Source organism: Arachis ipaensis, chromosome B2 (assembly GCF_059453495.1).
Source record: "Arachis ipaensis isolate K30076 ecotype BB chromosome B2, ASM5945349v1, whole genome shotgun sequence".
In the NCBI taxonomy this organism is placed as follows: Eukaryota; Viridiplantae; Streptophyta; class Magnoliopsida; order Fabales; family Fabaceae; genus Arachis; species Arachis ipaensis.
In genome coordinates this window covers 94,124,357-94,149,303 of record NC_142437.1, presented here as the reverse complement: position 1 = coordinate 94,149,303, position 24,947 = coordinate 94,124,357, and the positions used below count along the sequence as shown (strand labels likewise).

The 24,947-nt window shown below is 29.5% G+C and overlaps 1 protein-coding gene across 3 annotated transcripts; it reads left to right on the top strand.

Moving 5' to 3' along the window:
* Nucleotides 1-161: 161 nt before the first annotated feature.
* Nucleotides 162-12,417, top strand: LOC107625497 (bZIP transcription factor TGA10). Of its 3 annotated transcripts, none has more exons than XM_088503523.1 (11): nt 162-553; nt 662-762; nt 1,425-1,516; nt 1,822-1,944; nt 2,149-2,217; nt 2,353-2,412; nt 3,319-3,396; nt 3,541-3,616; nt 4,607-4,878; nt 6,482-6,721; nt 12,088-12,417. In XM_088503523.1, exons 1-11 carry the CDS (start codon nt 303-305, stop codon nt 12,235-12,237), a joined length of 1,512 nt encoding a protein of 503 aa, XP_088359649.1. In that variant the 5' UTR covers nt 162-302; the 3' UTR covers nt 12,238-12,417. The 3 variants fall into 3 exon arrangements, with proteins under 3 accessions (XP_088359649.1, XP_088359650.1, XP_088359648.1); XM_088503524.1 differs by having other exon boundaries at nt 1,422-1,516; nt 12,092-12,417; XM_088503522.1 differs by having other exon boundaries at nt 1,422-1,516.
* The last annotated feature ends 12,530 nt before the right edge of the window (nt 12,418-24,947 follow it).

Genomic DNA, 24,947 nt, shown 5'->3' with positions numbered 1-24,947 from the left:
TACCAAATTAATAATTAGTACAATAATTAAATTTTATTTTATCATATTTTTAAACTTTTAAAATTTATTATTAATTTTTAAATTGAATGGATTGTTTTATATTAAAAAAGGCATTTGTCATTATGTAATTTTCTTTCTCCCCTCCTTTGCATTCAATTCCATTTTCTCTCCTTCATAACCGACTCTCTCTCTCCGCTCTCTTCTCTCTCATCTTTCTTTCTTTTCTCTCGTTGCGTGTGGGGAGAGGAAATATGATTTTAAGTGCAACAAACAGCACAAGATAGAAGGCGGTTTCACCATTAATGGGATTCTCTATAACTATTCAAGAACAAACACCACAAGAGGATCAAGAAGCAAAGCCTTTCATGGCTTCAAATAGTGGTAGTTTTAAGAGCATCAACTCAAGTACTACACCTACTCAACTTGAACCACTCCATCTACATCATAATCATCATCATCATCATCATAATCAAATACAAGAGCAACAACAACACCAAATTTCCTTCGGAATGATGCCATCTTCTTCTTCTTCATCTATCCCAGGAAACTATCTGTGAGTATTAGTAGTAGTCAGCAGTTAGTTTCACTCATCATCCTTCATGATCATACACTTTTAGTTTTTTATTTATTTGTTGATAATAATAATGAATTTATAACACAGAAACAGAGATTCCGGAGCTTATGATTTGGGTGAACTGGATCAAGCCTTTTTCATGTATCTTGATGGTCAGCCTGACCCCTCTACTGTTCAAGACCAAAGACGTGAGCTTCTAGAATTTTTTTTTTCCTTTAAAAAACAGCTGGTTTTTACTTCTAACAATTTGGTTGAAATTTTGAGAAAGCGGAGAAAACTTTTCTTCCTTGCTTTTTATTTCAGTTTTGGAGAGTCCTTTTTTTTTTTTTTTTCAAATTCTCATTCCACGGCGACTTAGATATTGTTTACTATCAAAATCGTCAACTTTTTTTTTTCTTTTTTTCTGGCTTGTAATTAAATACGTAGATGGATGTGAGAATATCTATATTCGGTTTTACGGGAGAATCTGAGAGGGGATATGGGTTGTTTATGGTTTGTTTTTGTTACAATAAAAACATGATCAGTAGAAGATACACACATATCATATCTGCCGTATTAGTACCTTCTTTGACCAGATCCCTCATGAAGAAGAATAAAATAAAAATAAAAATTAAAGGTCCTTTTTTGCAATATGAATTTTACACACCTGCTCCCCTTGGCCTCACACCTCTCTTGCTTAGCTTCTTGCTTTGTGTCCTTTAACATTATTATTAATATAATAAATATTAAGTACTATCAAGACATTTTAGTATAGTAAGTTGCTATTGTTAAAGTTAAATTTCATATATATTATAATTGATCATGCTGAACTCCTTATAATATATATTATTACATATGTTTGTCTCAGCAGAGAACTCATCATCTTCAGGAATGAGGCCACCAACTCTCAACATTTTCCCCTCTCAGCCTATGCACGTAGACCCCCCGCCATCCAATTCCAAGGTATAAAATATTCATATACTTATTAATTACTTCGCTTTAAAATATTTGTTTCAAAATGTTATTTTGTATTTAATATAAAGACAGCATTAATGAATTTTTTAAAAAAATTATAGGAGTTGAATAATCGTTAATTATATAGATGATTTTAAAAATTAACAATATTTAAATATTTATTTTTTGATAATTAATTAATTGTATATATATGATTCCATTTGCTAGAAAGCAGGTAAAAAGGTAATAGTAAATTAATGTAATTATGAACATTTAATTAATAAAGTGTATTTGTTTGTATTTGGAAAACACAGGCTACAACGGAATTGGCTTCTGCCCAAACCAATGGTTCCAAGAGGCCATCAGAGCCGTCCATGGAATCAACCAACCCGCGAAATAATGCCGCTTCTGCTCCTGAACCACCCAAACCTATAAAGGTACTTTAATTTTAATTATTTGTTTTTATATACTTTATAGTTAACAAATTTATAATAGTTTATCTAAGCTCAATTATAATCTATGATTTTTCAATTAATTAGAACAACAAGCGGAGAGTTGGTAGTAGCATATTTGAAACCTGTTATTTTATTATGTATTTCACTTATTAATATTCTGGTCAATGTGCACGTGTCATGGTATAGCGAGAGAACAACCGCAAGGGCACAACTTCAAGTTCTGAACAAGAGGGACCAAAAACACCAGATCCTAAGGTTAACCACCAACTGTTATTTTATTTATTTTCTCTTATCACTTCTGATGCTTTTTCACTGTAATAATAATTTTTTTTTTTTTAAATTTGAGTGAGAATTAATGGAGAGTATTTGCTTTTGAAACGTTATGCACAGACACTAAGAAGACTTGCCCAGAATAGAGAGGCAGCAAGGAAAAGCAGGCTGAGGAAAAAGGTTCAGTGAATTCCCTTTGATGATAGTTTTTATCTCAATTCTGAATTTCTATTGTTTTGCACATTTCTGGAAACATTTCTCAAACCGCACTCTATCTTATGAGAAACCTTTCACAAGTACTATGATCTCATTCTTTGATTTTACATATTTTTAAATGTTATAATTATAAATTATTAAAAATATACTTATTCATATAAACTTTTAATAGAAGTAATTTTATAATATTATCTCGAATTTTTTATGATTAAAAATTTGAAATTCAATCCTTATTATTCCAAATAAATATAAATAATAAATATATAAACCAACATAAGATTATTTCTAAAGATAAGTTAAATATAATTTTAAAAAACATACGTACCAATTAAACTTCTCCTATGTTTATTTGAAATATATGCATACTATACTGAAATATTTTATGAATGTATGCTCCAAGAACAATTATATTGTTATTATTATTTATTCTCAATATATACTATTTTATGCAAACTTCACTACTAAATTATCAATTATATCTCACATTCTTTTCTTCTCTTTCTTCATTAACTAAAGCTAGGTTATTTAGTAATATTATCTTTAAATTACTCTATCTACTTCAAATTTATTAAGAATAATTATGTATTTAAATAATGTGAAATAAAAGACTGAGCATTTATTTATCCAAAAAAAAAAAATAGGTATACAAATTTTTTTAATCAAGTGATCAATAACATGAATTTTATTCTTCAATAACACAATTTACTAATTGAAACTTAATTACATATATACGATTTATACATACATCTTAGAGATATAATCATTAATATACCTTCTTTTATTAATTTAAGTTTTTAAAAGAAGTGATACCGTGACAAAACAATATAGAAGGGTCGTAAATTTACTAATTTGTTTGTTTGTTTTGGTCAGGCGTATGTTCAGCAGCTAGAAACAAGTAGGATTAAGCTGAATCAGTTGGAACAAGAGTTACAGAGAGCCAGAGCTCAAGTAAGGAAGCAACCTCTTATTTATGGAATGCATCCACTTAATTACTTATTCATTGATGTAACACAATATGGGCACGACCACTGCTTTGGTTTAATATCATTTTGTAACGCTTGCATTGCAATTAATGCTTCTTTCTACTTTTAGGGCATTTTCATGGGTGGAAATGCACTTTTGGGAGGAGAACAAGGCCTTCCTCTTCCTATGACTACTATTACCTCAGGTCTCTCTCTTCTTCTTCTTCCTTCACTCATAATTATTATTTATTATTAATATACTTTACTCCTCACAACTCGCAAGTAGCTTCACACACACGAACCTTTTCGTTCTTTTCATTTTCATCATTTTTTGTTATTTTTTTATTCGTTAGTTAGAAGAAAAACTAATGTCAACTTAATAAAAAAAGAAATTGGGTGTGCATTGTATATTTACCAAGTGTATGTAACGTAGTTATCAACTTATCATAGACGTTAAAAGAAATTCTTGTGGAGGTTGAAAGATGCCATTTTCGGAATATAAATATTGGATGACAATTTTGAAAAAAACGGATATTTAATTTATATATGATATAAATTATTACTACGATTAATTATTGTTATGTGATTGGAATCATCATTATTCCCTTCATTCTAAAATAATTATAAATTATATATAAATATAAATAATTTGAAAAAAAAAGTCATATTTATATATGCACATAAATTATTACTATTATTATTTAATTAGAATCATCGTTATTATTGTTCCCTCTATTCTAAAATAATTACCACTTTGTCTAAATATATACTTTATAAGATAATGTAACTACTGCATATATATAGACAGATAGATTTTTTTAAATGAACGTATTTAGTCAAACCAATAATTATATATTTTGAATAAAGAGAGTATACATATACTACACGTATATCATACTATATTATATTAATACTACAACAATAAAAAAAAAGTCTAACCTCATTAGTTAAATGAGTTTTAATAAATGTTGAATAGAATTCCATGCATGGTTTACTTTATTTTATTTTCAAAGTCAAATACAATTATGTATTATGTCATCAGCACGTGTGTATTATTACAATTAACTGTGTGAATAGATGGATTGTTATTTGTTAATTAATTATTTCCAATCTCAAATACAGACACATTCAGTTAATTTTTATTTTGTTAATTATTAAAAAATAATTAATTAGTAATAAGTATATTTTAATTTCAGAGGCAGCAATGTTTGACATGGAATATGGAAGGTGGTTAGAGGAGCACCACCGTCTAGTGTGCGAACTAAGAGCAGCGGTGCAGGAACACCTGCAGGAGAACGAGCTAAGAATGTACGTTGAAAATTGCTTGGGTCATTATGACCAAGTGATTAATCTGAAGAGCATTGTGGCCAAAACAGACGCATTTCATATTGTTTTTGGAATGTGGAAAACACCAGCTGAACGCTGTTTCATGTGGATCGGTGGCTTCAGGCCTTCTGAACTCATTAAGGTACATTTCCTACCTAGGGTTTTAAATAATATTCTTTTTATATTTACTATATATATTTTTGTTCATAATTTTTATATTTATAGCAGATACAATTGCAAATTCAAATCATTTCACTAACTACATATTTAAATTTTTCTGTTATAAATTTAAATTAAATTTTTAATTCAACCTATTATTTTATAAATACTTTAAATACTTGTATTTGAATTTTTTTTCTATATATATATATATATATATATTTACGTAATTTTATATTGGAATGCATTAATTAAAACTGTTATTTAAAAGTACGATATGAATATAATAATAGCCCTATATATATATATAATTTCCCAATTAACATTTTGTGCTATATATACTAAATAACAAATAAACACCAAGATATAAACATATAGAATGGGTGGAGAAGGACTAATTAATAAGACTTCTCATAATTCATTAAGCTCTTGATATTGATTTATTAATCATCTTCATCATCAATCATCAAAAGTTTAATTTCCATAATATATATGTAAATTTAAAATTCTTTTACATTATAATAATCAGGTATTGTCATATAGATAAAATTTTTATTTTAAATATTTTTATGAACCTAGAGATAGTAGCATCTAATTAGATATAAGTATATGAATATTTCACAATATATAGAAATTTTTATAAATTTATTACATCACTAACGCATAAGAGCTCAAGTACATAGAATTAAAATTTGTCAAGATGTCCTTGGTTAGCTAGGCCTATAATTTCTTATTAATTTTTAAGAGAAACATTTTTCCCCTATTTTTCAAATTGAAGTTTTTTCTTTTCTCCTATAGTATAAATTCAACGCCGAAAAGGGGGAGGATAACAAGGGAGAGTTATACAATTTTGTATTTAAAAGGAGTTGATAAAATAAATGCATTGACTCAGTAACTTTTGTCGGTGGGGCTACCAAAGAATTTTTTTTTTTTTTTGAGGGAAAATGTATGAATTTAATGTGATGAATGAATTAAGGAAGATGATAGAGGGTTTCCGGTATTGGGTATAGTTAGGCTTCATTCCCTTAAAGCCATACCTTTCACTTCAATTTTTGGTATATTGGAATCAAAATGTGGCCTAAGGAACCATGCATGAAAGAGAAACAAAGTGGCACGGGTCTCTTTCTTTCATTGTCTTATTTCCTTATGTTATTTGATGGGAATAAAGTTTCTTCCTCCATACCCACCTCTCTTCCTTGTACTCTAGTTAATCAATAAACAACCTCTCAATAACCCTAAAACTTGTGTAACATACATATGACAAGAAAAACCTAATTCCTAGCTACACCATGACCTAATCATTATATGCATGCCATGCACACTTTCTTTCTCATACAAAAATGCTTTAATTTTATCTATATATCCATTGTACATAATTTAATTTTGTTCGCATGCATATCTTACGTGTATTATATGAAAACAAGCATAGAAATTAAAATGATATTTGATATAAAAAACATTCAATATAAATAATAACATAGGAAAAATTGTATAGAATATTGAAAATTTCAAATATCAACTAGATAGATCTATTATTGAGAACAAAGTTATTATTATTAAATATTAATGTATGTGCGTTGAATTAGGTTATTATGGCTCAAATTGAGCCTCTTACGGAGCAACAAATATTAGGGATATGTGGGTTGCAACAAACAACACGTGAGGCAGAAGAAGCTCTATCCCAAGGGCTTGAAGCTCTCAATCAATCACTAACAGAAACCATAACATCAGATTCATTGAGTTCTCCACCAAACATGGTTAATTACATGGGACAAATGGCTGTGGCCATGAGCAAGCTTTCAACTATCGAAGGTTTCCTTAGGCAGGTACGTTAATTAAATCAATCATTACAAACTTTAATTAATTGCCTTTGACTAATTATAACATATTCTTCCAACTTCCAAGTCGCATTTATATATGATTGAAAATACCATAAAATACATATAACAATAATGTTTATTAATGCATGTTGAATTTTTGTTGTGGATGTGATTTGAGTAGTACAAAGATTTGTGACCGTGTGATATTGATTTGCTAGTATTTTTTTGTGGTCCCCTATTGATATTTTTTACCAATAATAATAAATGTTTGTATTTTTTTTTTTTTTTGAGTCAATACTCTTCTTTTTGGTATCTAACTATTTGTTTGAAGAACAAAATATACATCTATAATTTTTAAAAACTTTAAATTAATTTCTAATTATTTAAGTAATTGATTTAAGTAGTTCTTGTAAATAATAAGTTGCTAATGTATTAGAGAATGTTTGAACCAGTTAGTTCAATAATTAGACGAAACCAATTAGAGTTTTTAAATTATAGAGAGATATTTTATCTTTTAAATTATTAGAGATATTAACAATTTATGTTATCTTTCTTTATTAGTTTAAATTTTTAAAATGAATAGTATCATAACACACGAATAAATAGTCAGAATCGAAAATGATATTTATTATTTTTTTTATATGTATGTTTGTATAACTGATCTCGTGGGGTTGGGGGGTCAGTAGGAAGAAGAATATGTTGTAGTTTGATATTGGGTAGGGAAACCTACTCCAACCTGTCTCCGATGAACTACCTCTTATTACATGAATGTCTCACTCTCATGAGGTGGTTACATGGAATCTAGAATCATAGATTATAAAAATAAATTTTTGTCCCTTCATTTTCAAATTCAGTACGTGGAAGAGAGGAGATAGAGAGTGTTTGGCAATGTTGATTTTTCTTGAAAAGGACTTCTTAATCATTTTCATTTCAGGTGTGTTTGGTAGATGTACTTCAATAATATTATTTTATAATAATAATAATAATAATAACAATAACAATAAAAAAAAAATATCTGTGCTGTTTTTATTTTATTTATCATAAACTTTTATGATAACTGTACTATTAAATGTTGTTTACAGGAAAAATGTTTTTCAAAACTTGTGATAATTGTTTATTGTACGGCCATGATTTCAATTTAAAATTTTCGAATATGTGTTTCATTTATAAATGTTTTTCCTTTATATTTCAGTGTAAGTTACTAATAATTATTACTTGTTAAATATATTTACATATCAGATAAAAACTTAAAATTTGATGGTTGTCATTTCCCGTGTGCAAGGGTTCTAACTTCTAATACTTGTTTGTGTTTGTGTATGAAAGAAAGAGAGGACTTATAATTAAAAATTGGTATGAAAATTAAAAATTATTTCCCATGTTAGTTCTTATTAAGATAAATCTCTCAAGAGTTATATACATCATCACAAATACATTTTACTAATACGAAGAGAAGTATATATTCTAAATTAAAAGAACAGTCAGCTTTTAGAATAATACATAATATATATCCCATCTATTTTGTGCTACAAATCTGAGAGACTATCATAGTTGATAATTTCATCTAACATAGAATACCTACGGTTTTTTCATACTTCTAATCCAACATAAATGTGATGGATCATATACACGTGAGACTAGGGCAGATCGGTGGTCCCTCATTGTTAAAATCCTCATTCCAAAGATACCCATTGAACCCCATATCTATGTGATGTCATGGTCATAACCGTTTTACTCCAAGACACCACACAAGACCCTTCATAATAACTTGCCTTTTGACCACTTCAATAATAAAGTAATATCTAATTTATGATATTTAGACAGATTTCATATATAGTTTATTAGAGTTTTAATTTTTTAGTATAAAAAAATTAGATTTTTTTTTTAAATTAAAAACTCTAAATAATAATGAGAGTCCTTCTATATATTTTCAATTCATATAGATTAAAGCATATTAAGAATAATGGGTTTCACTAGTTGAATTTGTTGAATTATTTAAAAGTTGTGATATAGGCTCCTTTAAAATATCTCATTTTATAATTTAATTTTTCTGTTTGATATATCATTTAATTTTATATTTTTGGTACAATATTATTTAGTAAATATTTTTTATAGTTATCCTCTATATATAAGTACTTACTACCATTTGTACTGTAAATTAATTATCAATAAAAACGTATATGTTTCTAAATAAGTTTTTAACCAATTATGATTTGAATTATTTATTAATGTACAAATAATAAAATGATAGATGTTATGAATTAAACGGGTAACATGCTTTAATTACTATACCGAAATTTCCAGTTTATAATGTTGTGTTTGAATTCTGTCCCTTTTTTGTAAAAAAAAAAAAAAAAAAAAATATAGATAAGAGTCATATAAATGTTTTATGTTTTCTACATTCTAGAGATAATAGTAAGAAAAATTAAAAAATTTCTATCCTATAATTTTCTTTATCTATTTCTACTAACTTAATATTTCTATCTCAAAAAGAATATATTTATAAACGCAACGTAATAAGTATATATCCATGTGATCCATATATATATAATTTAATTATCCCATGAAATACAACTTGTAACGGAATTGGCAGATGTCTTAAGTTTCATATGGTAACTAGCTAGGTTGGGTGACCAACTTTGCTTAATTTCTATGAATGAATAATTAATCTTAATTATAAAGTCACTGAAGAACACAACCTCTTTGAATTTGTTCTAAGTAACCAACAAAAACAATCATTAATAACACGAAATAGAGGAACAGTTCGGTAACAAGCTAAGATTACAATAATATGATTTTTAATTATCACAACCAAATCTTTTGGTTTAATAAATAGGTCTCTTTCTTCTTATTATTATATCAATAAGGAAACTTTAAATGATTTTGGTTATTATATTATGATAAAAAAAATGTTTGGGGTCATAATGTGAGAACCATATGTAGTTATAATTTGTTTTTTTTTTTAGCTTTTGTCTATATTTATTAATTATTGTCATAATAAATACATAATAATAAATATAATAAGTGTGGAATTATAAATATTATATACATAAAATTATAAATATTAAAGACTTAATTATTCTGTTAGTTCCTATAGTTTCATAAAATTTTTAATTAGATTTTTATATTTTTTTTAATTGAGTTCTTGCATTAAATTTTTTTTAATTGAGTCCCTACACTTTTTTTTTCCCTTTTCCTATACAATTAAGCCAATTACTACAAAAAATGACCTAATTAAAAAAAAAATAGTGCAGGGATCCGATTAAAAAGAAAAAAAAAGTATAGGCACTTAATTAAAAATTTCGCAAAACTATACAGAATAATTAAACCAATATTAAATTAAATAAAATAATTTTAAATTATTATCTTTTTAGTATTACCCTTATGATAATATATGTAGACATTGAAAGAATGAAAAACTTGTCTTTGTTTCTGTTATGATTATCGTTTAGTTTTTTTTTAGTGAACAAAATAGTAGATAATTGCATTTGTTTTAAAACAAAAGACTTAATAATTAAAACAAGCAAACAGAAAAATCTCTCTTAGTCTTAAGTGATAGTTATATTTCTTTCTTTCTTTTTCTTTTTAAAAAAATAGTTGCATTATTAATTAATTAGTTTGGTTAATATATTATTTAAAGTAGGGATAGGAATAAAATTAAAAACAATAAAGCAGAAGATTTAGTTTCCCTAGCTAGTAGTAGTAGGCAAAAGTTGTCTTGAAAATAAGAAAATTATAATTCCTTCGGTATATATGAATGGTCCAAGCTATTATTGTTGCCGCCATTTTGGATTCAGAAAATCGAAAGCTTTAAGAAGTTGTCATCAAGTTGATGAGTCACACAATAATTAACATCTTGGGAGACAATCGATTCCATCTCCAGATACGTAATGTCTGATTTCACTAAAAGAGAGGATTCATTGCCACCTTTTCTTTGAATTTTTTTTCCATTAAACGTGTTCTAAAATTTGACTAGTTTTGAAACCTAATAATAATAATAATAATAATAATAATAATAATAATAATAATAATAATAATAATAATAATAATAATAATAATAATAGAAGTATAAAAATCAATTTTTAAGTAATTAATATAAGTCAATTTTTTATTATAAAATTATTTGTTTAATCTAACTTTTTGGAGGAGTTTTAGGAGTTTAGTAGTAAAATTTAAGGTTTAGAATTTTAAATTATAGTTTATGACTTGAATTTAATTGACATTAACTGAAAAAATAAAATTTTTAATTAAATTTATATTATTAATAATAATAAAATTCAACATTTCAGTGTGCGTTGGTTAGTGTTGCTGCAGATCGGGTTCATAATTTAATTTCAAAGTTGGACTGAGAAAATAAGTATGATTGTTCTAGTAGTTTCACCTCAAAACCTTCGAACATATATACTTTGGATGTGGTCATATTTAATTTGCTCCAATGGTCCAATTTAACTTATCATGGTAGAATTTCGTTAGGTAATTAACATCCAATCAATTAATTATTAATAATCTATTATTAATTAATAATTTTAATTTTTTAAATTATCATTAATTAATAATTATTTAAAATTAGATAGTTAAAGATTATTTACATATACTTTTCCATCGTGATATTAATATATATATATAGTTGCCATGTGGGGTTGACAATTATTAATAATCTATTGCAGTTGAAGCTCCATGCAAAACAGGCTTTTATAATTTTTTTATATAAATAGGATTATAATAAATTTATAATGGTCTAATTATAATTTAGTAATAGTTTTTTTTTTCTCCAAAATTAGAAGTGAGATTTAAATCCAGAACCTTTAGATAAGTATAGAAAAATTATGTCATTTAAATTATAACTCGATATAATTTAGTAATAGTTACATCACGTAATAACTTGTTATAGTATAATAGTTCATAATTTTCTATTCAATTAGATATTTATAAATTATGAATTATGATATTAAGGATTTTATATTAATTTAAAATTATTCGGCGTTCTATTTATCTATGTATACATCAAAATTAATGTTATGTTTATATTTGTAATGTATTTGTCTACTATTTGATAAGTGTGTTTTCCAGCTTACTACAAAATTTGGAATCAATACTTTTTTCTTTGTCAAAGACAATTATATATAATAATTCAGTATTAAAATTTATCTTTTCAGTAATAGTCATGTTTAAATTATGTTGCATTTACTACTATATGTAAAAAAGACCGTCCTAATAAACTGTTTAGATTAAGTGTATTATGACAATCAATTTCTTGTAAGATACTGATTTTGACTAAGAAACTAAGAAGGAAAATTGAAAAGTCATGAGTTATGATACTTAGATATTATTTTTGAGTTTGAAATAAATGAAAGGTGGTTATTATTATTTTACAGGCAGATAATTTGAGGCAGCAAACACTGCACCGTCTGCATCAGATTCTAACAACACGGCAATCCGCAAGGTGTTTGCTGGCAATAGCGGAGTACTTCCATCGCCTTAGAGCTCTCAGTTCTCTTTGGATGTCACGCCCTCGCCAAGAATAATAATAATAATAGTATAGTGCCATATTCCATACATACATATATAGCTCTAAAGCTAGCTACCTAGATATATTTATATATAAACTATGCCCTAATTAATTGTAGCTTCAAAAATTCTCTTCATGTTTTAACTTAATCAAAATGTTATATTTTATATTTTATATATATATATATTTAACAACTATATTTCGTATATAAAAAAAATTGACCACTAAATCAGTTATTCTATAAATTAAAATGCATGTTAAAATATAAAATATATATTAAAAATAAATTAAATATTATATATATTTATATACAAAACTGAATTAATAATTAATTTTTTATGTACACATAATATTTTATATTTCGAATTATTCAATTAGAGGTTAGGGTTTATTTGTGAGTTGAATTAATGAGGGAAAATGAAAAAAAAAATTATAGTGTTAACTTTTGAATTTTTACACTATAAGTCCTTTTTTTTTTTTTATCTATTTGAAATTTCAACTGGCCATAAACAACATTTTAACTTTTAGATAGTATTTGAAAATAGGTTTTTAGTATATAAATGGAGACAGGCAAAATTAAAGATAAGAGTATACTATTTTTACTTTAGTATTTTGTTTACTTTAAAATGTTTACAAGTTTCTCTCTAACATAAATATATATATATATTTCTACAGTCTTGTAAACATTTTAAAAAGTCTTGTATGTTACATGGAGTCAGATTCATACTAATAGAATTTGAGTGTGTTGATATAGTTTTATATGGAGAAACAGAAATGTTTTATTTTGTTAGGCCTCATTTTTTTGTACATATTGAACATGCTTAATATTGAATGACCTAAAATTATAGAATTAATTATATTTCAGCAAAAATCATGAAAAATATCAAAGCAGCCGATCTTGACTATGAAACAAGAGAGCACGTAGAAAGGAATAAACTGTTACGATTTTTGTGAAAGAGAATAAGGCTTTGATTATTATGATCAACTTCTTATAGTAGAAGATATATTTCATAATAAGACAAAAAGATTGAAGACAAAAATTAACAGAAGCGTGGGGTAGTAGTGTTGAATAGGATCATCCATGTGGTCTTCAATGGCAGTATTCATAGACCACGATTTTAATCTATCATTATTCATTGCCATTGAAAATCATTTTCTTGTGCAACCACGATTATAGTAGTTAGTTTCTTTTTTTTTTTTTTTTTCTTTTTCTCTTCCCTTCTCATTTTAAAGATTATAGTTCACAACCCTTATAGTAAATGTGACAAAAATGTCATAAAAAAAATTTTGACAATAAAATGCGACAGATTTGCTCTTGTTTTTGGTAGTGAATGTCGGACTACTTTACTTCTGTATGAGTGTGCTTTATTTTATTATTAATTTTTTCTATGGAAAACATTTTGAAAGAGATAAAACAAAATTGATTATTAATCTATGAAATTCAACTGATAATGGTTTGTTGTTGATAATGCAATCAAACTTCATATTTATTTCATTTGGTCTTTCCTTAAAAATTTAAAGCCTTTAGTTTTATATTTGTTCATTATTCACATTATTTAAACAGTTGCTTAGTCAATCAATTTAATCCACCTACTCCTTTTGTTTGTCGTTTTTGTTTGCTTTTAAAACTTTGTTATTCTAATTATTTTGTAAGTAATTTTGATCTTGACACTTAGATTTATAAATGACCAATCGCTTGGGAATATTAATTAATGGATGTAATAAACTAATCCTTCCCCCAATTGAACTCTGAAATTAAGATTCTCAATTTTTTATTGTAAAGAAAAATCATTTTAAATAAAATTACACAAGAACTACTCTTCCAACTATATCCCAAGGGATTAGGATCAAGATTTGTCATGAAACTATTCTTTTTAAAAATTTAAATTAATGAAAAGAGTTAATATGAATATTTATATTTTTAATATTTTTTTAAATATTTTTTTTGGATTTGTTTATTTTTAAATAAATTTTATTTTTTTTATTTATTTTATGTTATTTTTTTTTGTTTTAACAGGAATTAAACTTTAAATTTTTTAACAAAAGATTCTAATTTTATGTTATAATACTACTACTTTTAAAAGATTAAAATGATAAAAGAAAAAGACAATATGAATAATTATATTTTTAATAAGATTTCATGCTCAAATGTGTAACTTTGTGTATATGATGTTTCGTTTATATGAGCATGGCAAATGTTTTATATATATAGTTGATGCTCTTTTTATGTTTATTTTTCTATTTATCATATTCACTAATTGATAATATAATCATCTTGAAGAATGAATTTGATTGAATGATAATTAATTAGGCTATTGAGGAGAGAGAGGTACGGTAGTTAACTTTTCAATTTTGATGAAAGGGTAACTATGAAAAATTTAAAAATTATTTTGGAAACAACAGAGAGATAACTGTAATATTTGAAAACTAGGAACCGACAATTGTAATATCAAAAGAATTTGAGTGAAGAATTATGTAATTTGCCGTTTATTCGGTATTTGGTCAAGTTTGTTTAATTATTATTGTTATTGTTATTTTATACAGTTTTTATCCACTAATAAAAATCTATTAGTATTTTTAAGCAAATGTATACAACTATAAATAAGTTATAACAAATGTACATAAAAAAAATCAAACAAAAAAACTAATAATATTATCAAATAAAGTAAACCAAAATCCTAAATTCTACTGGTTCTACTAGTCATTATCGTCATCATTTTTCTATTTGTCTTGGTTCTTATGCAGAGAATGAAAAGCTCCTTCTAATAGTGTCATTACCACCAATAGACATCTGCTCATACTACATCACCATTTATTGTCACATCTGCTAAATCTGCTCTAGTTTTTACCTAAGTTCTTGCCTTAGAGATTCTGTCTCTACATCGCGAGCATCTCTTGCTGGTATGCGTACAAGGAGCTTGTTATACCTCTCCTTAGCTCGATGCAGCTAGTGACCCTGGTCCTAAAGGCTCTAACTAAGGCTGTGAACATACTCCCGCAAATCGACGTCCTCAAGATCGGCAAAGCTAGTGGATAAGGGGGACGAAGCCCTCAAGATGGAGGTGCGGAGGTTGCTGGCGAAGAATGACTCCAATCCATAACACGATTCTTGTATGCCTCGGATGCGGTTTCACGCCATACGCATAAGGATTGACAACAGAAGTAGCGGAGTTGTTGTTGTCCTCTCCACTCTGCTGAAATTGATGGGTTGCAGCCTCAAAATTTTGCATGTAAGATTCCTATGTATCATATTATATGCAAAAGTGATTAAGACGACAATTAATTGAAAATGAATATATATTATGAAATAAACCACAACGTTTACTCACATAATAATCTGCAGGTCGTTAATAAGCAAATCTTTTCTTGTTCTCCTTCCAAAAAGTGTGAGTGCACCTGAAGGTCTCCACTATTGTTGCCTCACAATCCAACGACTTAGACTGCACACGTTGAAACAATAGGTTAAATTAAGTGATAATCAATTTAAAAATCAAAGATAAAATGAACTTGAGATACTAAAACAACTTACATACCAGCAAGACCTTTGTCTTCATGAAGGTTATTGACCTGCCAGTATACTTAGCCGACCTGACTGATGCCCTGTTGGTCATGTTTGTGACTCGATGATGTCTAAACCCCTAATTAGTCTCTCAATATAAGTAGAAGGCCTTCTTAATGTCCGGGTAGAGCCACTAAGGTGGTCCTCCTTTCACATACATCCTCAAGCATTTTCTGAAGCTGTCTAACAGCCATGCAATAGTAAAAAATCTTTTTGATAATGATATCATGAGTCTTCTTTCATATAAATTTCTTCTGCATAAGAAAATATTTAGCACTAGTTAATCAAAATTAAATACATAATTAAAAGAAATAGAAGATAGTAACTAACTCAAGTTTGAATATGTAGAGATTTTACGCTCATTTATAAAATCATCGCTCTCTGGTCTCAATAGGGATCTTTTTGTAGCTCGGCCATAGGTAGTCGTATATCAGCTTAATGACATTAGTACACTTCTATGTACAGGTATTGTTATCTAGTGCAAATCTATCAATGGAGAACTTAAAATTAGTAAACACAATTGTTTAACAACTTCAAAATAAATTGCATTTTTACCAATTAAAAATAGTACTCATCACGAGGTCAAACCATCAGGCCAAATTGTCATCCTAATTTAAAAAGTCATTTAACTTAACCAACCTAACGAACTTAATTGATAAAAATATATTAATTTAAACTATAAATCTAATTCACCTAAAATAATCTAATTGCAATACAATGTTAACCCTAACAACCTAAGCTTATTAAATTCATCGGGTGAAACTAATTCAAAAAGTCATTTAACTTAACTAACCTAGCGAATCTAATTGATAAAAATATATTAATTTAAACTAGAAAACCTAATTCATCTAAAATAATCTAATTACAAAACAAAATTAACCTTAACAACCTAAACTTATTAAATTTACTGGGTAAAAGTAATTCAAAAAGTCATTCAACTTAACTAACCTAACGAACCTAATTGATAAAAATATATTTATTTAAACTATAAAACCTAATTCACCTAAAATAATCTAATTACAAAATAAAATTAACCCTAACAATCTAAATTAATTAAATTCATCACGTGAAACTAATTCAAAAAATCATTTAACATAACTAACCTAACACACCTAATTAATAAAAATATATTAATTTAAACTACAAAACCTAATTCACCTAAAATAATCTAATTGCAAACAAAGTTAATCCTAATAACCTAAATTGATTAAATTCATGTACTAATTCAAAAAGTCATTTAACTTAACTAACCTAACAAACCTAATTAATTGATAAAAATATGTTAATTTTAATTACAAAATCTAATTCACCTAAAATAAAACAGAATTTAAACAAAAAAATTTAAAAAAATTCAAACATACTTACATTATTTTAAAATAAAAAATCAAATACAAAATTAATAAAAAATATATAAATTAAAAAAATAAAAATCTAAACTTGGTTGTTAAGTTGCGGTGGAGGTGCGATGGCAGCGTCAAACTTCTTCCACCTCTGCCATTAATGAGTAGTGTTAGGGGTTATTTTTAACAAAAAATTGACAAATTAAATATTGGAAAGGACAACGACGACGACGACCCACGAAAAAGTGGGAATGGCGACGGCAACAACATTTGGACCTCTGGAGGCTTAGCTAGGACAATGCAGGACGAGACTCGTTTGCTGCGAAGAGGAGGCACTACTACGACGATAGGAACGGTGGTCGATGGTGGAAACGGCAAGAAAGACAGAGGATAGGGAGAAAATGGTGAGAGAGAAAGAGACAGGAGAGAGGGAGAAGTTGCATAAGAGAGGGAGGATGGTTTCTGAATTCGAATTTAAGGCAATTGTACCATCGGATTTACTAGTGGCAAGGTATTGGTCGTTGCCTAAATGTTGCATTTCCCTAATTTGTGTTACCATTGAAACTTTTTGACAGAAAATCCGACACTAAATGTGGCGCTTATAAAATTAATTTTCGTACCCTTTTTACCGTTGGATTTAATACTATTCCGAATCCGACGATAAGTTATTCCAGCGACGCATTTTCACTCGTAATGGTCGAAAAATCTACCAGTAATGTCCGACGCTAAATTTGACGGTATTGAGCCCATTTCTTGTAGTGGTGTATCAATAACTTGTAGATTTTCATAATTATTTTTTGTAAAGTATGTTATATTTGTGGCCAAAAGCTAGACCTATTGTATTTGACCTAATGACTGTATTTATATAATTAAGATCAAATATTATATCTCGTTGTAAGTTTATACAACGAATTTTCACTACAAGAAAAATGTTGAGTACTGTGGAATTTTGCATCGCAGAGTAGCGGTGGATTTACCGGTGGTGAAGGGGTCGAATCGTCAGGTTAAATTATTACTTGCGGATTTACGTTTCCAACAGTAAATTCAGCAATAATAATTGGAGGAAAACAAAAAAAAGGCACGTAATTTAGTATTGGATTTACTGTTGGATAAATCCGCCGGAAAATCCATTTAGTGAAAACAATGTGCTTTGGTGACCCTGATGGGCGGAATACCGTCGGTAAGGAATTTCACAAGATTTTTGCGTTGCAAGTATAGCCCTCAACCGACAAATAATCCGCGAATCAAATTTTGAAGGAATTGGTTGTCACAAGTTCAACCCCAATAAAAGTAACCGAAGTATTCAAACCTCGGATCGTCTCACAAGGAATGGGCAAACATGTGCGTCAACATTGGTTAGAATTTCGGGGTTGCAAGTCATGAGCAAAAAATTAAACTAAGAATCCTAACAAGCAAGTAGTCTTGAAGTGCAAGAAACTAATTCAAATAACTAAAGTAAGATGTGGGCAATTCCAAACTACTAAGATAACATCCAATATAATTCTACTCTAAAACTAGACAAATAACTATGACTAAGACAAAGCAATTAGGATTTTTGGGTTTTCAAATATGAATAATAAAGGCAACTCTTGGCTAGACATGGAAATTGGGGTCACTATCCTTGTCTAATAACCATATCTTGACAATTATGAGGAACCAAACTCATTAAGTCTACTTCTATACTTGAAGTATATTAAATGGTTTAGTCAACATCAACGCATAAGGTCCAACCTAGCTACTAATTGACTTAGTAGTAGGCTAGTGTCAATGGTTATCAAATTGACCACTAAGGGTTCCCAAATCATCAAATCCATTAGACCCAATGACTCAAGTTTACCCAATTCCCTTAGCCTAGGCCAAGAGTAAAGAGAACTACTCCATAATCAAAGGAAACATTTCATCAAAAATATGGCAAGCATTACTAAAAGACATATTCAATATTGCAATTAAATTGAAATTAACAAGTACCCACTAACAATTATCAACATACAATCACTCAAACAACACAATTAACCATGAAAATTATCAATGTAACATTATCAATTCAAGATTCACAAGCTTCATGAAATGGGTATAAAATGACAATTGACAAGAAAACATAAAACTAATACAAGATCTAAACAAAATTATGCTAAGGAATTCAAATTAAGTAATCAAAACTAGTGATTAACAAGATCCAATTTAGAATTCAACAAGGGAAGATCAAATCAAACTAGATCTAGAGAGGAACAATGGTTTCTCTCTCTAGAATAACAAGAACAAAAAACTAGCTAAAATTTTTGGCTAAGTGTGAATGAATGATCCCCCCTTTCTCTTAGCATCCTTGAGTCTTTTCCATGCAGAACCAGCTTGAATTTGGGCCTCTTCAGCCTTAGAAATCGCCAGGCACGATTTCCTTGAATGAGGTCACGTGCAGCTTGTCGCGCGTACGCGCCATGCGTGCGCGCGCGCCGATTGATTTTGTGATCCACGCGTGCGTGCCATGTACGCGTGCGCGCCGGTGTGGATTTCTCTAATCCGCACGGATGCGCCGATCTTTGCGCGCCGCTTCCAGCTGTCCACATCCACGCGTGCGCGCGAGGTGCGCGTGCGCGCCCATGCTGAAATTCCCAAAATCCAAATCTTCATGTTCCTTCCTCTTGTGCATGCTTTCTTTCTCTCTTCTAGGCCATTCTTGCCCTATAAATTCTGAAATCACTCAACAAACACGTCACGGCATCGAATGATAATAAAAGAGGATCAAAATATAGCAATTCTAAGGCAAAAGAAGCATGTTTTTTTTCTTTTATCATGGAGCAATATTAGGAAGAGAACACAAAACCATGCAATTCTTGTGGATAAGTGTGAAAAATATTGACAAAACCCCCCAATTCTACACAATATAAACAAAAAAATTGGGGTTTATCAAACCCGCATTAGTTCATCGTTGGATCTTTTCGACGGTAATTTTGCCCTAAATGCGAAGTGTGAACGCTCTCCCCCTTCATTTAGAATCTCTCTCTCTACCCTTTCTTTTCCCATTCTCTCTCTAACCCTCTCCCTCCCCACCGCTTCGTCAACCCCACCGCCACCTCCTCAATCTGTCTCTCTCTCTCCCCCATTTCTTCTTCCACACTCTCTCTAACCCTCTCCCACCCCGCCGCTGTGTCAGCCCCGCCTTCGCATCCTTTCTGGCAGCCCTTCTCCCTTTTGCCACCATCCACTTCTGTCAGCCGCTACCAATAGTGCCGGCCACCACCAACATTCTCTCGTCCATCGTTCTCCGGTAAATAAACTTTTGTTTTTGTTTTTGTTAAATTTAGGATTAATTTAGGTGTTAGTTGTTAATTAGTATTATAATTTAATCGGAAATAATTTTTCTGCTTAGTGAATTTATGTGGTCAAGATAGGATTAGATTTGGTTATTAGACTTTTGTGAGTTCTAATACTATAATGATGTGATATTGTTGTTGTGCTATTGATATTCTACAATCTTCTCATTTTTTTAGGGTTTTTATTTGTCATTATTTTTATATTCTCAAACACTAGAGTTTGGCACTATAACTGAAGTTTGGCAATCTTAGGTAATCGAATAAAATGTGTTTTGTTCGTTGTTCTTGTTTTTTGTACTATTATATGACTGATGAATTTGGACTTTGTAATCCCTTTATAGTGGAATCAGAAATCATGTACTATTTTTTATGCATTCTTTTAATGTCTCTGTTTCTAATTGGTGAAAAAGATTGGATTTTTGTTGATTATTTGCTAATTAGTTCATGTCGCACATTGGAACTTAAAGTTCTTTTTATTGAGAAGATTAAAGTCTAAATTTAATTAAAATTTGACAAGGTTTAAGTGTGGTTCACTTATAATTTAGAAAGGTTATCAAATTCATGGGTATACTCTTCTATGAGTTTAGGTTTGTATATCAAGTTTGAGTTTGATTTACCTAGGCTTCATGAGTTTAGGTGAACACTCGTGTTTGATAAACTTTATTTGATTTCAACGGACATTGGATTTCTTTAACTAAATTTAACGAATTTTATGTTGATTAAGCATTTTGAATGATGTGAATATGTTTAGCACATTTTTATTTGGTATGCTCTTTGCAGACATGACGACAGGTAGAGGTGTTGCGGATCAGCCTAGTGGTCGTGGTCATGGTAAAGGGAGGATTTCTACCAGTATCCCTAAAAATTCTGGATCCTCTTCCTTTACTCTGACTACTCCAGTAACATCACAGGTTGCGGGTGCATCGGACCAGCCGTTCATCATGGTCTCAAACCCCAACTTTGTTCTTGTGTCTACGGCGACGACATCGCCTCCATCCACTTAGTAACCCAATATTTCAGTGACACTGCCTCCAGCGACGGACACTGCGGCCACAAAATCCTCTTATGGAAATGACCCAGTTGATGCCCTTTCACCACCTCCCATCGTACGGTTGATGATTTGGTCTGATGGTGGAACGATGTAAGTACTACTTTAAGTCTTCAATATGCTGAAAGTGTCTGATTATTGATTCTAGTTTTAGTGGATTTAGGGTTGTAGGTTTGAATTGTTGAAGTGTTTGATATATCGTGATTAATGATTCTTGATAGTTTATTTTAGTTTTAGTAGATTTAGGGTCGTAGGTTTGAATTACTGAAAGTGGTTGATATATGTTGTTTATTGATTCTAGTTTAGTAGATTTATGGATTTTGCTTCTTGATTATTGACTGTTGTTTATTGATTGTTAACAATTGGTGCTGTTTAAGTTAATTGTTGATAGATAGAGTTTGTAGTGCATTCTAGTTATAGATGAAACTCTGCCAAAATTTCTAAAAGTTCTCTATATATTATGGTTATTTGCTTATGAAGTTTTAATTTATATTGCCATATTGGTTTTTTGTGAATTGTTGATAGGTTTGCGCTAAACAGCAATGCATATACTCAGGAGATGACCAACGTCATCAAGCTTATGTACGATGACCCATGGCCGAGCTACAAAAAGATCCCCTCTGAGACCAAAGAACAATGGTTTCAAAAGTGGGCGGTAAGAACTTAATATGGTCAAACCTTCTTAGCTAGTTTATATCTTCTATTTTGTTTAATATAATATATTTTGATTAACTAATTTTAGAGTTTCTTTGTGCAACTAAAATTCATATGGGACAAGGAACACGATCTCATCATCAGGAAGAGATACGACCATCGTATGGGTAGGCGGCTACAATAGATGCTAGAGGATGTACGTAAGAAGTGCAACCACCTCACTTCCTAGCTCCGCTCAGAAATCAAGAAAGCTATGTACGTTCACTGGGAAACCGATGAGGGGTTCATGCATAAGCGTCTCACAAACAGAGCTAATAGGCATCGACCAGGTTGTCCAAGTATACCAGCAGCTCAGCGAGCTTCATGAAGACTAAGGTTAGGCTAGTATGTAGCTTCTCTAATTTTGTTATTAAATTAGTTATATTCTTTGACATATCATCATTAGGTATCCTAGCATATTGTTTTAATGCAACATGTGTAGTCGAAGTCGTTGGATCGTGATGCGACCTTGGCGAAAACCTTCAATATAATGACGCAACTTCTAGCACGTCATGATCGTACTAAAAGTAAGGTGTTATTGACCTATTTTCCTTTGTTATCTATTTAGTACTGATCCTTTATGTTGATATCGTGTTCCAGTTTTTAAGAAAAATCTAGAAAATTTTGTTTTTATTTATTAAAATCATATATCAAAGATCTCCAAGTAATAATAATCACATAAATACTAATAATAATAAATGTCATACACAAGAAATCAAATAAAACTCCGATACAACACCTACTCCTCTGTATAAAATAAAATCTTAAGTAATAAGAGCGAGGGGACTCTGAAAGCAATTTAACTCAAACAATTTCCACTATTCGTCCGCGGCTTCATATTGAGTTTTTGAACCTATATTATTGAAAGGGTGAAAAACTTTAGGATGAGAACTAAACCACAAGTTCTCAGTAGAGGAAAAGAATACCGTGAAAATAAAGAATAACATGAAAATAATTAACTTATAACTTAGAAATAAGTACCTTTATTAAACCCTTAAAAACTCCTTAGGTCTTACTTTAAACTATTTAGTCGTGTTTACTTCAGTTACATTAGTCCTCATCCCACAGTTACACAAATCAGATAATTACACATATCAGTTCTCAGTTACTTCAATTCTTGACCTATTCAGGAACCAACAAATACAAGCAAGCACACAATACAAACATACAACAATTCATACATAAATCAAATAGCAAGAAATTCACAAATAACATAACACAACACAACAACACAAGCATACTCAAACAATTCACACAAATGCATATGATGAATGCATTTCCTACGCATGCCATGAGCTCATGTGTCGGTTGACTACCTGCAACCCGATGTTATCTAGGTACAAGTCCTAGATATGGCTTTCTAATTACATTAGTTGCATATAAGTCGTATGGGTCACATCAGTTGACTTTTAACTCTTTTCTATAGATATGCGAACCCTTGAAAAGTAGTTCTTAGTCTGTAAGCATCCCCACTATACATTTAGCACAAAGGCCCAATCAAACATTCAATTTTCATTTACCATTCCCTTTTATCCTTATCATCTCTATTTCTGGCTATGAGATGACTTTGTCCTTTCTCTGATCTCTTTTAATATCTTAACTTAATCATGTTCGTTCACTTTTTATTTATCTTCTTTACTTTTTTAACTGATTTCCAACTTCATTACTTCTTTATTCTTTCCTTGTTTATCTCTTTAACTTTTACTTTGTAATTATTTCAGTTTCGTTTGAAGAGCTAACCTGTTCCAAGCATAGGTTCATTGAGTCTATGCTGGACCAGTTTGATTCTTGGTTTAATTACTCTGTTGGTCCTTATAGTTTCGTAAAATTTTCAATTAGGTCCTTATACTTTTTTTCCTTTTAATTGGGTCCTTGCACCAAATTTTTTTTCAATTAAGTCCCTACATTTTTTTCCTTTTATTTAAGACCCTGCACCAATTTTTTTTTTTAGTTGGGTCCCTATACAATTAAGCCAATTACTACCAAGAGGGACCTAATTGAAAAAAAAAATTTGGTGTAGGGTGATAAACCATTATTTCATGATTTTTATTGTGTTTAATTATGTGGTTTTATCAAATCTTTACCCACTTATTCATATGATTAGCATGTATTTACAATTCCTTCCCAAAATCACTCCATGGTTGAAAACTTGCTTCCTAGAGACTTTTAATTACGTATTTTAATTCTCCTTTATCCCATACGATACCGTGATCCGTGTGTTAAATATTTCAGACTTCATAGGACATGAATGACTTGGAAATTAGAGAGGAGGCTTGCAAAAATGGAAGGAACACAAAGAACTAAGGAGATGACCAGCGAGCAATGACGCGAGCGCATGGCCCACGCAAACGCGCGAAATGGAGAATTCGCAGCGACGCGAACGCGTGCCTGACGCAAACGCGTGGATTGGAGTCTACACGAATGACGCGAACACGTGAATTACGCGAACGCGTGACAAAAAAAATTGCTGAATAACGCGAACGCATCCACACACATTCAGATTCATCACATTAGGATTACGTCAGTTTTAGATATGAGTTTTTAGATTTGCATTACATTGATAGTTTATGCTTTTGCTTGGATTTTTTGATGCTGAGAGTCATTACCTCCGTTGAAGATATTATTTTAGTTTGTTTCCTTATTCCCTTATTTTTAATTAGTTACTCATTGACTCTGTTCAGATAATTATGTTGCGTTTTGAATTTATTAATATATAGAGTTATTTTTATTTTAATTAATTTTAATTCTCTATTTTATTTTATTTAATTATGTCTT

Excerpts from the sequence above, each read along its gene's own strand:
- LOC107625497 (XM_088503522.1), top strand. The coding sequence starts at position 303 with ATGGGATTCTCTATAACTATTCAAGAACAAACACCACAAGAGGATCAA. Across the intron at positions 763-1,421 it reads TACTGTTCAAGACCAAAGAC|CAGAGAACTCATCATCTTCA; the intron begins GTGAGCTTCTAG and ends TGTTTGTCTCAG. Across the intron at positions 2,218-2,352 it reads CAAAAACACCAGATCCTAAG|ACACTAAGAAGACTTGCCCA; the intron begins GTTAACCACCAA and ends CGTTATGCACAG.